Here is an 18,667-nt window from a genome sequence, read left to right as displayed (position 1 = left end):
ACTTGGCAAAGATGATGGAGAGTGGTCCCATAATTATTTTTTTTAAGCTCTTCTGCAGTGAAGACTGCAGGCCAGAAAATAGTTTTCGGGACTTCTAAATGATATCTATACAAGTAAACTAAATGGTTCTGGGGTGGGTGTGCTTGTGCATCATCCCATTACTGCATGGGCCCTGGCACTATTTTGGCCCTGGCCAGCTGTGACTCTCCCAACCCTGCATCTTTGGGGAATGGCATGGGGCAGTACCTGTGCCCTGGGGACAAATCAGCAATTGCTAGAGAGGGGCAGAATGTTTAGCTCTACAGCTGTGAGCTGTGCCACTTAGTGGAAAATGGCCCCTTTCTGTCTCCTTGCACAGTGACATCTGTTATGCTAAAACATCCTGGGTTAGTCTAATTTGTAAATTAGTCCACCTAAATACTACCAATATGGATATATAGACAAGGAGAAGCAGTATCCCTTTGCCTTAGCCATACTTCCTCCTCATATGAAATACTTGTGAGGAAGACCAAATGGGCCTTCATTCAGCTTCTCTCCAATACATAAGCTTGCTGATATGTTTGAGGATTATAAATGTGGCCTCAAAAATACATGAAAAAAAGGATGAAATGGAGAAAAAGGATGAATGAGTGAAGCATAAAAATACTTATTGCTGAGGAGGATGGAAGAAGCATTGTCCTGGTTTGAGCTAAATAGAACTAATTTTCTATTTAGTGGTTTTACTTTTCAGCTCAGTCTCTTTTAAGTGACTGAACTTGCTGAAAACTGGCACCATGTTTTTCCCAAACAGTGCTGCTAGAAGATATGCTCAAGGTCAGTTGTCTCATCATGGGTGCTGTGTCTGCGCCTACGGGGGGTAAGCAGACCCAAAACTGACCAACTAGGTATTCCATCCCACATACGTCATACTCGGTATAAAAACCGAAAGATCACGAGGGTCTTGTTTGCCTTTTTTCCCTTTTCTTTTTTCCACCGTTCCTTCCATCTCGACCCTTCTGTCCGTCTCGATCCTGCAGAGGCCGAGGCCTGAGCAGAATCCTGCTCGCTCATCTGCTGCTGATCTTGGTTTGTGTGTTCTGCATCCTGCTCCCACCTGCTGCTGAGTTTGGTCTGGGACTTTTCCAGTGCCCGGCTCCGCAGAGCCTCTGGTGACGTATTCGTCATTGGGGGGGAGGGTAAGGGGAGGATTTTATATTGGTTTTGTATATATATTTGTACATATTTGTATATATTTCATTATTTTCATATTTACAATATTATTCTGTAGTATTAGTATTATTGTTTCATTAAATCTGTTAGTTTATTTTTCCAACCCGTAAAGTCTCTCTCCCTTATTCTCTTTTCTCTTCCCTTCTGGGGAGGGGAGAGGGGTTAATAGAGAGCGTCTGTCCAGGATTTAGTGGCCTGCCCAGCCCTAAACCACGACAGGTATGTATGATGTTCACGTACTGCTTCCTTCGCTGCAGTATGAACATCCCCTGTGTGTAAACTTATCCACAGGAGTGGGGAACCCAAAATGAGTAACTGCAGTGATTTGTTTTGCACAAAACACAGGATAAAAAAAAATGAAAATCATACTTCTTGATCACCCAGGGATGGTTGGGTGCCAGCTGTTCTTCCTTCTCTTCTTTCTGTTTTCTCAAATTACTTTTGCAACAAAAAAATTATGGGATCTTTAGCCTTCTTTTATGTTCGCTTGCAAGCATGAGAAAAGAAATTTAGCCTGTAGTGCAGTCTTCTACCAAAACATCTCTTGGCAGCTGCTTGTAATGAAATGATTGAGAACTCTACAGCAAAATCCCTCATTCAGCTCTGCCTACAGTAAGATGTCCTTATAATTATTTTTCTGAGGCCATAAAATGTAATTATAGAGCTTTTGATTCAGGAAGATTTATACTGTTTTGGGGGAATATTCATCAGTATTTCATTGAAGCAGTATAAAAAAGGAGAGATTTTCATTTAGTGGTCTAAACACATGACCTAAAAGTTTAAAAAATCAAGACGTATCTTTTAAGTAAGTCACTGAGGCACTTACCTTTATTACCTCACTTAACTCAGAGTTGACCTTTTGTGGTCCTGCCAAAATAGTTGTGGCACTTAGCAGAATGCTATTCACTTCATCTATTTGCTCTTTTATTTTCTCATGTTCTTTCTAAAAAAATAAAATAAAAAGAAATAACATCCAAATCCATCTGTGCATTGTTAAAATACAGTGTTACCATTTTTGCTAAACTCATTAAAGTTAATTCAAAAGATGAAGTGATGAACGAAATAGGTTTTAGACAAATTTGAAGCCTAAGTTTTTCCCAGACATTTCTAACAGCTGCATACTATAATGTGAATTTTTGCATTTTCTTGTCTTTGTGAAAGAAATGTTTATTGTTTTAATTTATTAATTTCATTTTATATTACAGCATGAGAAATTATTGGAATGAAGCATTGTTCAGTACATTGCCAGCAGGGACAAATTAAACACTAATTTTTCATAGTAGTCTGGAGACTAGTTTTTTTTTCTGGAGGTTTTTTAAATCTACACTACAGTGATCTAATGTGAACAAACTCTTTTGTACAGCAACTGCCTTCACTGTGTGAAATAATGAAGATCCAACTGGTTAAAAACAGTGAACAATTGGGACTACACACTTCAGGCTTTGCTTCATAAATGTGAGACAAGTGGCAGCTTGGCACTGTAATTACGAAACAAGGGAACAACAGAAGAGGCTTTGTACATAAGGATCCCAGGCTGCTCGTAGGAAAATTCACAAGAACAGCACGCCTGATTTCTCTACTGAATTATTAGACCTTCCACATCAGCGTGAACTTCTCGTGCTGCAAATTTCAAGAGCTCAAAACTCAGCCACTGATGCTATGAAACCCAGAGGTTGTCTTGAATTTGCAAGATCGTAAGATTGCTCCCCAAAAACCTCTCCTCCAGAATCCAAATAATTTCAGCCATTGAAATGAAACCAGTTTGCTTCAAATGGTCCTAAATTGTTATCTTTGTTGTTTTCTTCCTTGCTGAAAAATTAGATGAAGAGAAAAATTCTAGATAGGACATTCTGCTTTTGCATCCCTTAATGGAAATTGAAGAAACAGAGAAAAAGTCACAAAACTGCTGGGAGGAGAAAAAAATTAGTCTTTTTTTATGCCTGATGGATTAACTACTTTTCTGGGATAAGAGACCTGAAAAATCAATTTTCTCATCAGTCAGATGGGATTTGAACCTAATACCATCACTTACAAGCACCCCCTTCCGTGCTGTAGGGGATAGGTCTCCTCTGAGCTCTCCTCTGGAGTGATTACTTTGTTCAAAATACTAGAAGTATTAATTTGAACGGAGCATAAGAGAAAACTTCTGTAGCCTTATTGCTAGGCTGTTCACCCAGCAAATAGGAAACTCAGTTTGAAGGTATTATTTGTGGAGCAGTTATAGAATGGATTTGTGGTTGATGATACAAGGACAATCATCTGCTCTTCCTGAAAAAATGGGGATACATTATTTAAAAAGGACCAGAGAGAAAATCTGGATGAGACATTATGAATGCACTCAACCCAGGGCACGAATGCAGTGCAGAGTCTTTAGAAATAATTGTTTTAATATAATACAATTACTTTTGTGAGCATGAAGTCCTTCCACATTCTAAACCAGTGCATAATAGGTGAAACAATACCACCACAATATTTATTGCAGCCACATTACATGGAATTTTAAGCTTCTTGGGGCTTGTTGTAATACGTCTTTCTAGTTCAGGCATTAGTATCCATCTCTTCCTTGACCTAATGAGACTTGGCACTTATTGTCACTCCATGAATAAATAACAATACCTTGCACTCCCACAACATGTTTCTTAGAACTGGAGAGTCAAACTCATCCTGCTGAGTGGTCCAAGATACTCATTTTTGGTGTGATGATTCCTGAATCTAAATTGTTTGCAATCTACTATTTTAAGCACTAGCAGAGATGGAGTGTTCACAGACAACAGTTATGATAAATGTACTGCATAATACCTCACGCTTTTGGAGACTGTCTGTGTTTTCCTTATTTATATCCTCTGTTTGTATAACATAGACAAGAGCTTGGTCTAATGCCTCCTCCAGGTCTGACAGCTTCACATCCTTCTCGCTGAGCTGCTCCAACACATCAGATACCAGAGATTTGGTGTCATTGTACCTCTCATGAAACTCTTCAACTTGCTGTAGCACTGAGAAAAAAATCAGAAGCCACTGATTAATCTAAAGCTTGGATTTCTGGCAAAACTTTCTTAAGCAACAACTTCTGTTGCTGTTACTCAGGGGACAGTAAAATGCATCTGTTAAAAGCTCACTTGAGAGATCATATACCTAGATTTTAATTTACCCTTCTCTTTTAAAAAGGAAAGATGCCTCTCATTTTAGTATCTTATTTTAACCTCCTTAATTCCTCCTCTCAAGTAGCTTTTCCTAAAAGAAACTAGACTTGGCTTTCCTTGCTCTTCATTTTGTTTTCATTGTCAGAGCTAAGCAGGCTGCTCTGGAGAAGCCCCTGATTGTCCTGGGGCTCTGACTCATGCTCACATAGCAGTGAGAATCGAGGTGCCGCCTTTTCGCATACAAGCAGTTTTTCTCTCTGCCGGAGTTTACTGTCCCCACGGCAGAGCTGGCAGCAGGGAAGAAAGACGTTCCCTTGAGCAATTCCAGCCCTGGCATGAACCTTCCTAAGCAGCTGTCGCTGGGGTGCTGCAGTGCACCGGCACACACACACACACATTTTTCTGCCCGTTATCCTAACGTGGCAGCAAGGGGCAGCAGAGACCTGGGGCACGCGTTTGGAAGCTGCAGCGTGTTTGGCACGCTGGTCGGTGCTTGCCAAGCACCTGCTGGTCCTCCCCAGGGGCTCCCAGAGCTGCTCAGCCCATGCCCGCTGCACTTCAACATGTGGGTGAATGGAAAATTAAAACTCACGCTCCTCCGCTGCATTTTCCTCCTCATCTGCATATTGCCTCTGATTAGTGAAAGGCTTATGGCGTTTGATCTCCTTCAGCATCTCCTCAGCCACACTCAGCTTCTGGGTGATTTCTTCAGGGCTCAACTCCTGTTGAATTGCATAGTATTTCATCTTGCTGCTGATTTCTGTGGGAGAAAGGAACAGATGGTCAATCCAGCACAGCTACAGAGAAGCAAATGCTGTGGAGTACTTTTCCTTTTGTGAATTCAGGTCATGATGATGGCAAAAGAAAGTTTTAATTAACTTCTAACCCTATAGTAGATAATTATTATGTTTAATCTAGTCTTACAATTAAACCTGTATATAAATCACTCTTTCTGGCATATGTGGGGGTCTCATCAGAAGAGGATTAAATTAAGCAGGCACAGGTTGTGTGCATTATTTGGCTTGGCAGTTTGTACAGGCTGGGATCATAATTTCATTCTGAGTTCTGTGGCATGTAACAGGCAAGGGCTTTTGTCCAGGATCATGGCTTTTAAGTGCTGCTGCAAAAATGTTATGTGCTGCAAAAATGTTCTGTTTATTAAACAACAACAACGACAAAGAGACTGAAGTAACCTTTTTTTTCCCATCTGAAGAAATCTGAGGCACCCTATAGAGGTACCATATGGCTTCTGGCCTGATACTGCCTAGCTGGTTTGGCAATAGATACTACTTCAAGGTTTTGGTCTCAGTTCAAGAAGCACTGTTGGATCCCTGCATCTGAAACTGAATTTACCCATCCCCAGTGTAGGCATTACAAAGTTCACCCACTCCTCACTCCCTGGTCTCAAATACCAACCACTGCCTTTTTTATGCCCTACAATGTGAGTAGCTTTGGCTTGTGTTCATCACTGCTTTTGTGGATAAGCAGTGCTGGCAAAGCCAGCGCTGTGCAACTGTAAGATTTTTCTAAAAAACAGGTGTATAAACATGTATAAACTGACTCTTTGGCAGAGTGTCTTTGTACACGGTTTCTTGCTGACTCCTGAGTTCATTAGTGAAGCTCTAAAGGCTCATACTGGGCAGTAACTGATCACGACCAGCAGCTCCATGGATTTCTTTTTCCCTTTCATGCTGGAACACATGTGTGTGTGTGTATCCACACGTACACGTTCCCTTCAGCAGAGAGTGGCTTGCCTTCTACAGGCGATGCCCTGTAGAAGAACAGTTTTGAGCATGGTGGAAATATTTTTATCCACTTGTCTCCAACTCCTTTCTGGGTGAACAAACACTCTCCTTTTATGTTCACAGCCATGGGTGTTACTTCTTTGTATGTCCACCTGATTGTGCTATTTATGTGCCAAACTAGACAAACTTCTGCTTTCTGTGGTCCCTTTGCTGCCCAAAAACAGTAACACAAAAGGCCTATGCACAGAGGTCAGCCAGTGATTGTTGACGATATATGAGGCTCATGCTGACACTCTTGGTCAATGACTGTAGAAATAAAATGTGGCAGATGGCCAGACAGTCAAAGGTGATGTAGCATCACGGGTGTGAGAAGGCAATACAAATGCAGCTTCCTATGAGCATGGTCTCAGGCTACCTCTTCTGTGTGATGGGATATGTTAACTATGTTTGTTAAAATAAAGTGATGGGTTGAAGCAAGGATAACAGTTCATATACAACCACTCTTCCTTATACAACTTGCCACAGAGCTTGCAGTGACTGCTCTAAGACAGAACTGTTCAGTTCTGTTAATCAAGTATTTCTATTGAAAAAGGGCTGTTTAGACTCAACTGCCAATCAGCCTTTCTATTCCGGTGCCATATACAGCTACCGTATACTGTTGGCTTTACCAAGGTCTGGGAAAAATCAGTGTGGTCCATGGCAGTATGGAGGCTTTCATGACGCAGGTGTACAGGGGACAGGAATGCTTCTGAGTACATTCACTTGCGGTTTTATTGCTTTCTGCAAGTAGAGAAGAAGTGGCTGCAATTGGTTTAATCTCAGTTTTATAAATCAGCATGACAATGATATGTCATAGATATTCCAGATGAAGATGATCAACTCCGACTGGGAAGCTTTTTTTAAGTGCAATTGTGCTTGGAAAAGTGTTCACGGTTGTCATTTATCCTTTGATATATAGTACAGTAAAAATTTATGAACATGCAAGAGGGTTTGCAGGCTGTAAATATAAAAAAATCTTTGAGAAGGTGTAAAACACATACATTTACAGTCAGAAGAGAAGCTGTGTTTTGAATTTTATGCTAGTTCTGGAGATACTTCTATTGCTCTAAGCATGCTGCCTAAAGATGGACTTTGCAAGTTTTATGTGTATCCCCTCATATTATATGGACAGATGAGCAGGACACTGAGACAACAGGTGACAGTTTGTCCCAAGATTTTAACATGAAAAAGCTCTTTATTTCACTCTTTTAATTTTGTGACATCTGCATTATCATGTTTAGCTCTTCTACTGTGACACAGCATCACTGTAATAGTTTCTGATGGTCTGCACTAGCCACACAGTTTACAATCCTGCCTTTCACTTTACTAGAGGCAATTAAAATAAACCAAACCTGTCTAGCTATTCATATGGCCTCCATTACTTATCAGCAGGATGGGAAGAGTGCATTTGCATGAATCTGCTGACAAGTAAGACCTGAAGCACTCTCATCTCACATCCTGTCCTTGTATTTGTAGCTTCATCCAGCCCCAATCTGACTCCGACTCCTTTTTTTTAACCACAAGTGTATATAAATACCTTGAGGAGCTATTCAAACAAAGACTACAAGCTGAGTTATCTTGAAGTATTTAATGAACACTTATTTATTATTATTATTTGCTCTGCCAAAGAGAGAAAAAAGAAAGAGAAGCTGTTGTTATGGGTGTCAGACCAAGTCAGCCTGTGGTGTCAGTTGTTTTTTAAGAGAGAACTTTTCACCATGGCATTGCAGGCTGTAAAAGCCTGATGTGTGGGTTGCTTTGAGAGACTGCCCAGGGGCTATGTCTTTTTTATGTTGGAGGTTTCATTAATACATGCTTGACACTGAGCTGAACCAGAAAGAAATCTATTTACCTTGAATGTTATCCCTCATATTACTGAGTTGCTGCACAAGCTGAGTAGCACGGTTGTTGGTCTCCATGGTTTCCTTCTGTACCAGTAGGCCTTTGCTGGATGCTTCATTTCCCTATGAATAAATCATGTGAGCTAGACATTAGATTTCTTTTCAGATCCATATGCATGTGTGAGGATGAGAATTGTAAATACACATTTTGCTTTCCCCTGATGAGCATGTGAAAGTCCACTTATCATATAAAGTGGTATTTACAGAGGTGTTTGAAGTAAAGGGCTGTCTTGTCGGTATTTTCAGAATTGCAGAGTGAGAGATTAAAATCTGTCCCATATTTATCCATCATTTACTGCAATCAAATTGCTATAAATTATGTACAGTAGTAAAACTTCCATCTGCTGAGTTTTCTAGGCATTCAGCTGGGGTGGCTCATTTTGCAGGGTATGGCGTTTCCTGAGTAAGCATACAGACTGAAAATAAGGTGTCAAGCTCACAACCATTTTTAGATCAGTGTCTCCCTCATGTGAGGACCCCAGCTCTGCAACGTGTTAAAAATAAGAAAGAGCATGAAAATTCAAAATGCTCTGAAGAGCATAGCCATACTCCTGTACAATATTACACTGGAGGCTGTACTCTGCATTGTGTTCCCTTATATGTACAGGAAATGAAGAGTTACAATGTCATAGTTACCATCTTTCCTAGAAGGTCACTGACTTTGGGAGTTGTTAGATTTAATTTTCACTGGTATTTCCCAGGAAGGAGAAAAAATATTACTGCTGTGCTCTCAATGTTTTCTGAACCGTGTGTGTGTATGTGTGTGTGTGTGTATACATATAAGTCATCACCATGTGCTTGCCAGTGGTAAGGTGTTTGATTCAGATTGGGGCTGCAGCAGCAAAAATTCCCACTGTAAAGTTAGTTTCTGGATTTGAGGTGCCAGAAGATATTTGACTGTTGATGTGCTCACTTCATATGTGCTTAATGCTGCAAGAATGGCAGAGGGCTCTGCTGCTGTCTCCCAGCCCTGCACCGCGCAGCTGTGCTTTGGCTGCCGGTCCAGTGCTAGAGCAGCCAGGACCCACAAACACGGTTTCACTCTGGGTCTGCAGAGGCACCAGGTGGTGCTTGAAGGCAGGGCAAGGATGGCCCATGCCACTGTCATGGGTGGGCACTTGAGTAACACAAATATAAGGGTTTATAGATGGGTTTTAATTTTTCTTCTATTTACTTGTTCTGTTAGTGTTTGCACTGTATTTTTTTATTCATATTCAAGGTTTCCTATGGATGCTCTTAATCATCACCGGTTCATGCTTATTTTAAGCAGCTTGTTGCTGTTTTTACACACATTTGCCTTTACATAATACTCTTTCCTTGCCAGATTTTTCCTTAACTATTGAACAAACGGGGCATTGCTGAGACAGGTTTGCCGATTGCCATGAGATTGGTGAGACAGAGCAGCATGGGGTGGGTGCTCTTGGAGACCCTCAAATTCTCACTGAGGTACAGAGGGCAGGAAGGAAAGGCACTCGTATGTGCCAAACACTCAGGATTGAGTACATGCTGTACATCCCAAGCAGACTCAGGAAGTTCCAGGTCACATTTACTCTTCTCATTTAGCAGGAGGATTTGCCTAGATCTGGTGCATTCGTCCTGCCTTCAGGGTTTAGATCAGAACCTTCAGCAACCCCTCAAACACAAGGACATGCATGTGAAATGCTCTGAACAGAAGATGCGGCACGTCTCTCCAAAACCCACTCAAGCCTCTAGCATGTGTTTTCCATAAAAGTGCTTTAAAACAGCAAAAGATTCAATATATTCAGTGTTACTACTGTGGTCTTCCTTCCAGTATGAGAGTCTGGGGCCATTACAGGCAATCACAAGTATGGAACATATGGAACAAGCATTATCATAGAATCATAGAATACCAGGTTGTAAGGGACCACAAGGATCATCCAGTCCAACCTTTCAAGGTAAAAGTATAGTTTAAATGAGCACCTTGTCAAGCTGACTCTTTAAACTGACCAATGCAGGGGAATTTACCACTTCCCCTGGGAAATTATTCCAATGTCTGACTGATCTCATGGTAAAAAAATTTATTTTGGAGTTCAGTCAGAATCTCTCCAGAAGTAACTTGTGTCCATTACCTCTCGTCTTTTCCACGTGACTCCTTGTGAAAACGGAGTCTCCATCTTCTTGGTAGCCACCCTTTATGTACTGGTACATGGTAATAAGGTCCCCTCCTAAGCCTTCTCTTCTCAAGGCTGAACAGGCCCAGTTTTCTCAGCCTTTCTTCATACAGCAGGTCTTTCAGTCCTCTGATCATCCTCATGGCCCTTCTCTGGTCCCTTTCCAACCTGTCTGCATCTTTTCTGTATAGCTGGGACCAAAATTGGACACATTGCCCTTTCTAATGCAACCCAGCATCCTGTTGACTTTCTTTACAGCTGCAGCACACTGTTCACTCATGTTGAGCTTGTCATCCAACAAGACCCCCAGGTCCCTTTCCACAGGGCTGCTCTCTAGCCAGGTGGAACCCAGTCTCAGCTGCGTTCTTGGATTATGTATTCCCAGATACAAGACCTTACATTTGTCCTTGTTGAACTTCATACAGTTCCTGGTAGTCCACTTGTCCAGTCTGTCCAGGTCTTCCTGAAGGGTGGCTCTCCTTTCTGGAGTGTCAACTACCCCACTCATTTTGGTGTCAGCAGCAAACTTCATCAGGGAGCTCCTGATCTGAACATTCAGATCACTAATGAAGATATTAAATAGCATTGGCCCAAAATTTATCCCTGAGGGACCCCACTTATGACTGGTTGCCAGTTAGAAAGTGAACCATTTACTACCACTCTCTGGGAACGGCCCATCAGCCAGTTCCCCACCTACCACACAGACCACTTATCTATGTTGTAGTTTGTCAGTTTTTCGAGGAGGAGGCTGTGGGGGACTGTGTTGAAAGCCTTGGAGAAGTCCAAGTAGACAAAGTCCACTGCTTGCCCCATTCCTGGTTTACACATGTATCGTTTGTATGAGGAAGGAGTCCTCTAAGCATTCCGGGAACTTGAGGGATGACTGGTGAACTGCTGTGTTGTTTTTCCAGCAGATATCTGGGTAGTTAAAGTCTCCCATAAGAACCAGGTTTTGTTGACCTGAAGCCTGCTTAATTGACTCGAGTATTGCTTCGTTGGTCTCACTGTCTTGGTTTGGGGGTCAGTAACAGATGCCTACCGTAAGGTCTCTCTTGAAGATGGCCCCTCTGATTTTGACCCAGACACGTTCAATGGGGCTTCCACAGTTACCATAGTTGACTTCTACACATCTGAGGTCCTCCTTAACATAGAGTGCGACTCCTCCTCCTCTTCTACCCTGCCTGTCTTTACGAAATAGCCTATAGCCATCAATCACAATCCCCCAGTCACGGCAGTTGTCCCACCATGTTTCAGTTATTCCTATGATATCATAACTTTCTGACTGGGCTTGGAGCTCCAGTCCCTCCTGTTTGTTTCCAAGACAGTGTGTGTTAGTATCCAAGAGTTCAGAAAACAGCCATACTAGTTTCTGCCTGTGAGATTATTATTTTTTTATTTTTTTTATTGAACACAACAATGACTGCAGACATTTTTGCGGTGTAATCGCATCTTAGGTCGATATTTCTCAAGGTAAAGCAGCTGTTTGGAATTGAAAGCTCCCCTCTTCTTCTGCGTTATAAACTGAACTGCATCTTCATACTTCATTCCACTTTCAATGAGAGCAAGTGCAACCAGGACAGGAGCCCTTCCCAGCCCTGCAGCACAGTGAATAGCGATACAGCATCCAGGCTCTTCCTGAAATTTGGCTTTCACCAGGTTCAGCCAGTCATCAACTATCTGATTCGGGGGTGGTGCTCCATCTTCAAACGACCAGTTCAGAACTCGGATTCCTTCTTTTTCGATAGGAGCTTGATCATAAGTGGCATCACAAACTCGCACCAAAGTTTTCACTCCATACTTTTTCAGCTCCTCTATGAACTTGCTGATGGTTGAATTGGTTGGGTTCTGAGTGATCAGGAAACGCATACGTGCAAAAGTAATTTCCACAGAGGCTGGACAGCTCATAACTGCAAACAAAAGGTGTAAGAGGCCAAAAAAAATTAACAGAAAAAAAAATCAATAACCTTGGAAATGTTTCACAGCAGAAAACATTATAAATACCACTAAAATGCCTGGGATTGATCAACTTGCTTTGACGTGTTTGTTCCTTAAAGAATTCACTTCTTGAAAAGCAAGTTTGCTTCAGAATCCACTTGAATTCCACTTCGGCCTCAACTACTGCATGTGGTATCCTTCAGACTCCAAAAACTCTTGACGACATGCAAGACTAGGCAGCCTGTTCTATATTTAGGCACTGGTGAGGCAAAAAAGTAAGGGCAGATTTTCTCTCCACTTTGTTTTCTTGATGCTTAGTTTTGCTACAGCCAGTAATAGGAATAGGAATATGCTTCCAATTTGCAGAAGATATCCTGTATACCTGAGTGTGTCCGCAGTGTCTAGAGTCTTCAAGGCAAAGCAATTATGGCACATAGGACCTCTGTGCTCGGCTCAGTTGACAGCCAGGATGCTGTGCTGGGCCTGGCAGAAGTCTGCCCTCATGCCCAGAATCGCCATAAACGTGTGATGTCTATTGCAACAGAACGCCCTGGGCATTGACACGTCAGCGTCCTTCCCAACGGACCCGGCACCTCCCACACGCTGGGCGGGAGACGGGAGGGGGCGGGGAAGGGACGCGGAGGCAGCGGCGGGCCCGGCCTTGTGGTGGCGGGGCCCGTGACGGGACTGGGGTTGAGGCTGAGCTGGACCCAGTCCGGCCCAGCTGCGCGGAGAGACCGGAGAGGCCGGGGAGCCGGCGCGCCGCCAGATGGCTCCTCGCGCACAGGCCACTACCTCCTCGCCCGCGCCCCGTGGTACGGCCCGCCATTAGAAATAGCCGTGGAGAAAAGACCGGGAGCAGAATCAACGCTGAATTTCTTTGTTCAGGGACAGTCACGCTGAGGAATGAGCTAGGCAATGCCCATGTAGTACTGAGGATGACAAAAACGCTATTATCCAAATTCACTAAAAATTCCTAGAATACAGAATGTATTCTTAATTAAATACTTAATCATCTGCCCTGCTAACAGAGGGACACTGAAGCATGTGAGCACTGCCAGATTTTCATGGGTACAGATGAAGGGGATGAGCTGATTTAATCAAATATCTCTTGAACACAGACCTGGTCTGTGTAAGTTTGCAGTGCCCCTTCTGCTAAGTAATTGCTGATGAAATCCGCCCAAACCCAAATTTTATCTTCCACCTCTCCATTCAGTCCGTCCCTTTTTTTTTTTTTTTTTCCCCCTGCTACTTGCTCCTGTATTTGAGTTTAAGGTATAATTTTAGTCTGTCTTCTTAAAGAATTGGTACATGAATATAAGGTCTGGCATTTTGCAGTAAGTATGAAATATACTCTAGTCATACTACAGCTGTGATTATCTCTGGGAATAACACAGAGTGAGGTATCTCACTAATATATACATCTTAGCAACTGAAAGACGTTTAATAATATCTCTTTAATATAGAGGAAAAGCAATTCTGAATCCTATTTCTTCTCTTAACATATATCAGTGTTCTTTTAGGATGCAACGAAAGTGAGCTGAGATCCGATAACCTAATTTTATAGCCTGGCAATTGAATATGGATGCAATATTTATCATTACAGTTGTGTTAAAACATATCTTGAATGCTAATCAGACTTCTGTCTCAGTGCGTACATGAAAAAACTTTTAAACTGGCAGTTTTAGAATGTATTTTTGACGTGTCTAATCAAGACTAATTTAATTTTATGAGAGCATACATGTAAAATAGATATAGTACAAATACTCCCAAAGTCAACCTGAATTAGTTTAGTGTTGGTTACTTTGCTTAATTACAAATCAAAATGTGAAACAGAAAGGCAGTGTGTCCATCTCAGATCAAACATGTGTAGAGGGGTAGGTGGGAACTCAGGTCCCGAGGAGAGGCTTTTTGTAATTGGTGACAAACCTCCAACCACATGCAACAGACTTTGGCCCTACATCTCTTCTGTTCTGGGAAGAAGACTTGATAGGTCATTTACACTTTTACTGCAGAGCTAAAGTAAAGTAGTCTAGAAATAGAAAGCAAAAATAGAATGTTCTCCCAGCTCTCAGGACACTGCCACTCTTGTTTGGTTGACGGTAGAGGTTCAGACTAGATGTTAGGAAACGTTTCTTTATCGACAGCGTGGTCAAACATTGGAACAGGCTTAAGAGGTGGTTAATGCCCCATGTCTGTCAGTGTTTAGGAGGCATTCAGACAACACCCTTAATAACATGCTTTAACCTTTGGTCAGCCCTGAAGTGATCAGGCAGTTGGACTAGATGATTGTTTTAGGTCCTTTCCTACTGAAATATTCTATATTAACCTCTTATGCCAGCATGTGAATATGACAAACAGTAGAGCCTCAGAGCTCTGGCAGGGGGCTATAAACAAACCTGTTCATCAAGTGTTGCTGCCTCTCTCAGGAGATCGTTCATTTCATCTGCAGCATCATCAACCTGGACTGTCCAAAGCATAGCATGGTTCTTTTTTTGGGACATTGCTGCCTGTGTGTGGGGGAAAAAAGTCAGTGCATCTGAAAATAAAATAATTTCTCTAGTGAGGTCAGGAGTTAAAATCTATAGGAATGGCATGTAAATTTATAGATTAGAATGACATTAAAAAATGAAATGTCGTAAATGTACCTGGAGATGTGTGGCAGTGAGGTTCAGGTCATTCAAGCGCTTTTGAGCTGCAAAACCTGTAGAAATGCTCAGTAAAGTTGATTTGCTTTCATCGATAGCCAGAACTGCTAATCGGATGTCATCTGTCAAATCCCAAATACATTTATCACAGCCTGGTAAGAAAAGAAGAGAGTGTCATTTTTCTGTAGTGTTTGTGTCAGTGAACAGCAAATATCTTAAATTCCCTTTATGAATGGGGCTCCTGCCCCATGGCTTTCCCTCTGTTTGTCATTGATGGATCCTGATGGATTCCCATTTTTCTTTCATCAGCCCACTTCAAGGTCCCACAGTACTGTCATGACGCTTCCAGCTGAGCAGCACCTTGTGTGGAACAATGTCCCTGTCCCTGCTGAATGCTTGCAATATCACCTCATTTTTAGTGACGTTGGCACCACCACTAAATGCAAGAGGCTTAGGTGAATGTGAAGCACAGACTCCTACAGAAGCTTTTGCTTGGTGTTGTATAGTCTGTATTCTTGATGGCAGCAGTTCCCGTAAGTTTTCCTTCTGGTTGCACTTCCAGGCACATGACCCCTCTTCCTGGGAGCTGATTTAGGAATGCATGTGTGCTACATGGTCTGCATAATACCACAGGCATAATTATACTTACTTTAAAAAATATATAAATGGTTACAATGTAGTGCTTCTAGAAATTCCCCGGGCTTCCTTTCATTAGTGCAGGAGAGATAATAGTGGAAAAACAACTGCCTGATGGATGTATATCACATTGTCTACAGCAACAATTTATATTATTTGTACAACTAGGAAATCAGAAGTGATACGCAGAACAACACAGATAAAGTTGTGATGGCAGTTTTTAGGGCCAGAAGATGATTTTGCAGGCACTGTGTCTCAAAATCTAGAGAAGTAGCTTTGGTAATACTTCTGTACCGCTCTGCAGTTTGTACCTCTGTATCACAGAGTTGGATGTGTGCATGTACTCAGTCAAGCAAGTGAGAACAAGTTTAAATACTTCATCAGTGGGGCATCGTGCGTATTCACATGTTTAAGTGCACAGTGGGATCAAGGGCAAGGTGCTGAGCCCACTGGAGAGCTGAGCTCTTAAGTTGTAAGCATCTAAATACAAGAGCAAAACTAATTTTTTGTTCTTCTTACTGATGGTTGGGCAGTCTGTGCCAGTAGAAACTTCAGGACTGTCTGCAAGGCATTCTCCAGTCTGGCTGTCACACATTCTCCCTCCACAGTTACATTCTGGGGGAAAAAGAACGGATTTTTGAAAGAAGAATCTTCATAATATACAGCCCACCTTTCCCCTCCCAAGACTAGTGAAATGTTTTTACATAGGATCATGCATGTATAGTAAAACCACAATCAAGGGCTTCTTGGACTAGGTTTTCCTTCACTATGTAGAAAAAGGTGTTTTTGCACTGTGGTTGAAGTGGACCAGATAAAATCTGAGAGAGGAAACAGAACCAGAAAGCCTATTCTGAAGTGACTTGTTCAAAGCTGCCCAGCTGGTCACAAGCACAGGCAGTGAGGCCTGAGTTGCCTAGCTGGGCCGCTGTGCCTCACTGTCTGGAGAGGGTGGCATTTTGGAGATGGTGGCATTTTGGAGGTGGCCTAAGGAAAGCAGTACAACTGAAGTTAATTATTAGTTACTTATCTTTGCACAGACCTATGGAATTTATCAGCACTGCGTCAGGCTGCCACTAAACGAGCTTTCCAGCTGTCAAGGATTGATAGTGGGCTCCAGTTGTATCATCAGTTTGAGCGTATCAAGAAGTAAATATCTCCTACCACTTACAATGAAAAATAAATGAGGTTTTACATTTTTTAAAACTTGAGTAAGCTACATATTTACTGCCAGCACAAATTACTTTTTAAGAAGTATATTTTTTAATCTAAAGTGTCTCTATCAAGGTTTAATTGGCCGCTTAAAATATACTATTTTAAAGACTAAAACCTTGGAACATTTTGATAGTATAACAAAAACTCAGGCAGAACATAAGAACAGCAGTGACTTATGTGGAATTATTTTTACTCTTGTGATTCATGGTTTCAGCAGAATCTCATGTAATAAAACTGTTTACTGCCATTTTATTGCAGCCCATTCATTGTTCTTATGAATTAACCTTGTATTTACATTCCACATTGTACATTCAAGGAATTATTAGGGAAAATGTGTAATACGGCTTCAAATTCAACATTACATACTAGCATTGGAATTATTCTGTGTAGCTTAGTGGAACTACTCAGTTTTTGTACCATTGTGAGAACAGGATATGGTTATGAATTTTGTAGGGCAATCGATATTTTGACCTCACCACAATCTGTATAATCTGAGTGTCTCCCAGCTCTTGGATTCACTATTTTTTAATTTGTTATTTCTTTTGTTAAGAAGTGAAAGAAAAGTCTCAGTGGAAAGCAGCGATTTCTCTTGACCTACATCACAGGACCTAGGATATTCCCAATACAGGTGGCAATATTTCAGTTACAGGATTCAAATTTGGGTGAGATTGGTGCTCAAGAAAAACAAATGGTGTCTTCTTATTTAAATGGATAATTCTTAATTTGCTACACAAATCCTTACAGTAAATTAATTTCAAAAGCAGTCTTGACAATTTTTCACCTACTTGTTTAGGAGGTACCATATTTTTAGTAGGGAATTAAGACTTTCAGTGCTACTGTGGTTAACCGGTGGAGTAAGCTTCTAAATTTACCTTTGTTTCTGAGGGACATTTATGGTAAGCTTTGAAGCATGTCTTAAGAACGTGTGGTTAAGAAATTTATTGAAAAGAAGCTGAAAGCTACTATCCACAGATACATAGAATTTGCCTCATAAGAAAAAAAAAGATCTTATCTGGATAGAGCTGGTTACTCGTTTAGTTCTTTTGCATTTTTTTATTCTATTTGCTCTTTGAGGTGTACTGTGGAAACCATGTACACAGATTCTCTTGTTTCTTACACTAGATTATTTCCTGTGTTTTTGTATATTAAAGAAGATATTTGTCTTATTTCAGAATCAGTATTCTTCTAAATAAGAGTTTCTAATTTCTTGAAAATGCCAAAGTATAAGCTTCCCTTGCAAACTACCCAAATAGTTTGGATAGCATGGGTGTTTTGAGTGATGCAGGAAATCTATGCAGTTCTGTCAAGAGCAGCATGTTGTGGTGTTTAGCAGAAATTAAGATGAAATGAGAAGTGTGTAATTCTCTGAAACATAATACTTCAAAGTCGGGATTTGCTAGAGTCAACTACAAGACTAAATTCAGTCCTAGATAGAGAAAATCTGTACCTCTCACAACATTTTCAAGTGCCCAGGCACTTTTTATTTTTAGCAAAGATCACTCCAAGGGAGTCTGCTAACAAAGAGAATTACCAAGCAGATTTCTAGTCTGCATGAAATAGTCTTGCATAATCATAGAATTGTAGAGTTGTTTGGGTTGGAAAGGACCTTGGAGATCATCTAGTTCCAACCTCCCCTGCCTGCAGGGACACCTTTCACTAGACCAGGCTGCACAAAGCCCTGTCCAACCTGGACTTGAACATATCCATTTTACTAGGCCCTGGAAGTACAGTAATCTCTGGCATGCAAGTACAGTAACCAGCAAGTTGACACAGACACACTGGAGATGCAGCACACATTATCAGTGGGAAAACTAGCAGAAACTGAGCAAGGATTGGGTCAGGACAGGAAGGACAATCCTGTTCCCATTAAAAATGCTTTCAAGTCTTTAAGTGCCATCAGTCTGAGTGGTCATGTTGGGTGGCGTGTGGTGTGAACAAAGGTGAAGAGACTGCCCAAAGAAAGCTTAAAGACACTTATTTAAAGCAAGATGCAGGACACAACAGAGCCTATTTTTATCCTGTCCATGTGTTTGTGGTGTTGGAGTCTGGGGTCTGAGACTTCCTCATGGG

At 41.5% G+C, this 18,667-nt stretch overlaps 2 protein-coding genes across 4 annotated transcripts in view; both read right to left on the bottom strand.

Annotated features, from left to right (window-relative positions):
* Positions 1 to 4,008: 4,008 nt before the first annotated feature.
* Positions 4,009 to 18,667, bottom strand: part of LOC104545665 (laminin subunit alpha-4-like) — a gene marked incomplete at its 3' end in the record, with an annotated part of 57,067 nt that continues 42,408 nt past the window's right edge. Inside the window, exons 6-11 of the mRNA XM_010190855.1 lie at positions 15,905 to 16,000; positions 14,750 to 14,901; positions 14,501 to 14,611; positions 7,986 to 8,097; positions 4,942 to 5,109; positions 4,009 to 4,202 (exon numbers count right to left, since the gene is read on the bottom strand). Of these exons, the coding sequence (XP_010189157.1) occupies positions 4,009 to 4,202; positions 4,942 to 5,109; positions 7,986 to 8,097; positions 14,501 to 14,611; positions 14,750 to 14,901; positions 15,905 to 16,000 (833 nt within the window). The remainder of the gene's footprint in view (positions 4,203 to 4,941; positions 5,110 to 7,985; positions 8,098 to 14,500; positions 14,612 to 14,749; positions 14,902 to 15,904; positions 16,001 to 18,667) is intronic.
* Positions 11,568 to 12,112, bottom strand: LOC104545664 (protein tyrosine phosphatase type IVA 2-like). Of its 3 annotated transcripts, none has more exons than XM_010190853.1 (2): positions 11,751 to 12,112; positions 11,568 to 11,675 (listed from the first exon to the last, which is right to left on the bottom strand). In XM_010190853.1, the coding sequence occupies exons 1-2, from the start codon at positions 12,069 to 12,071 to the stop codon at positions 11,568 to 11,570; spliced, it is 429 nt and encodes a 142-aa protein (XP_010189155.1). In that variant the 5' UTR covers positions 12,072 to 12,112. The 3 variants fall into 3 exon arrangements, with proteins under 3 accessions (XP_010189155.1, XP_010189156.1, XP_010189154.1); XM_010190854.1 differs by having other exon boundaries at positions 11,568 to 11,881; positions 11,975 to 12,071; XM_010190852.1 differs by having other exon boundaries at positions 11,568 to 12,112.

Source organism: Mesitornis unicolor, unplaced genomic scaffold, assembly GCF_000695765.1.
Source record: "Mesitornis unicolor isolate BGI_N332 unplaced genomic scaffold, ASM69576v1 scaffold8058, whole genome shotgun sequence".
Taxonomy (NCBI): Eukaryota; Metazoa; Chordata; class Aves; order Mesitornithiformes; family Mesitornithidae; genus Mesitornis; species Mesitornis unicolor.
Note: the sequence above shows the minus strand (reverse complement) of the source record. Positions and strands in the feature narration are given on the sequence as shown.

Coding starts and splice junctions, on each gene's coding strand:
- LOC104545664 (XM_010190852.1), bottom strand. CDS start 12,071: ATGAGCTGTCCAGCCTCTGTGGAAATTACTTTTGCACGTATGCGTTTC.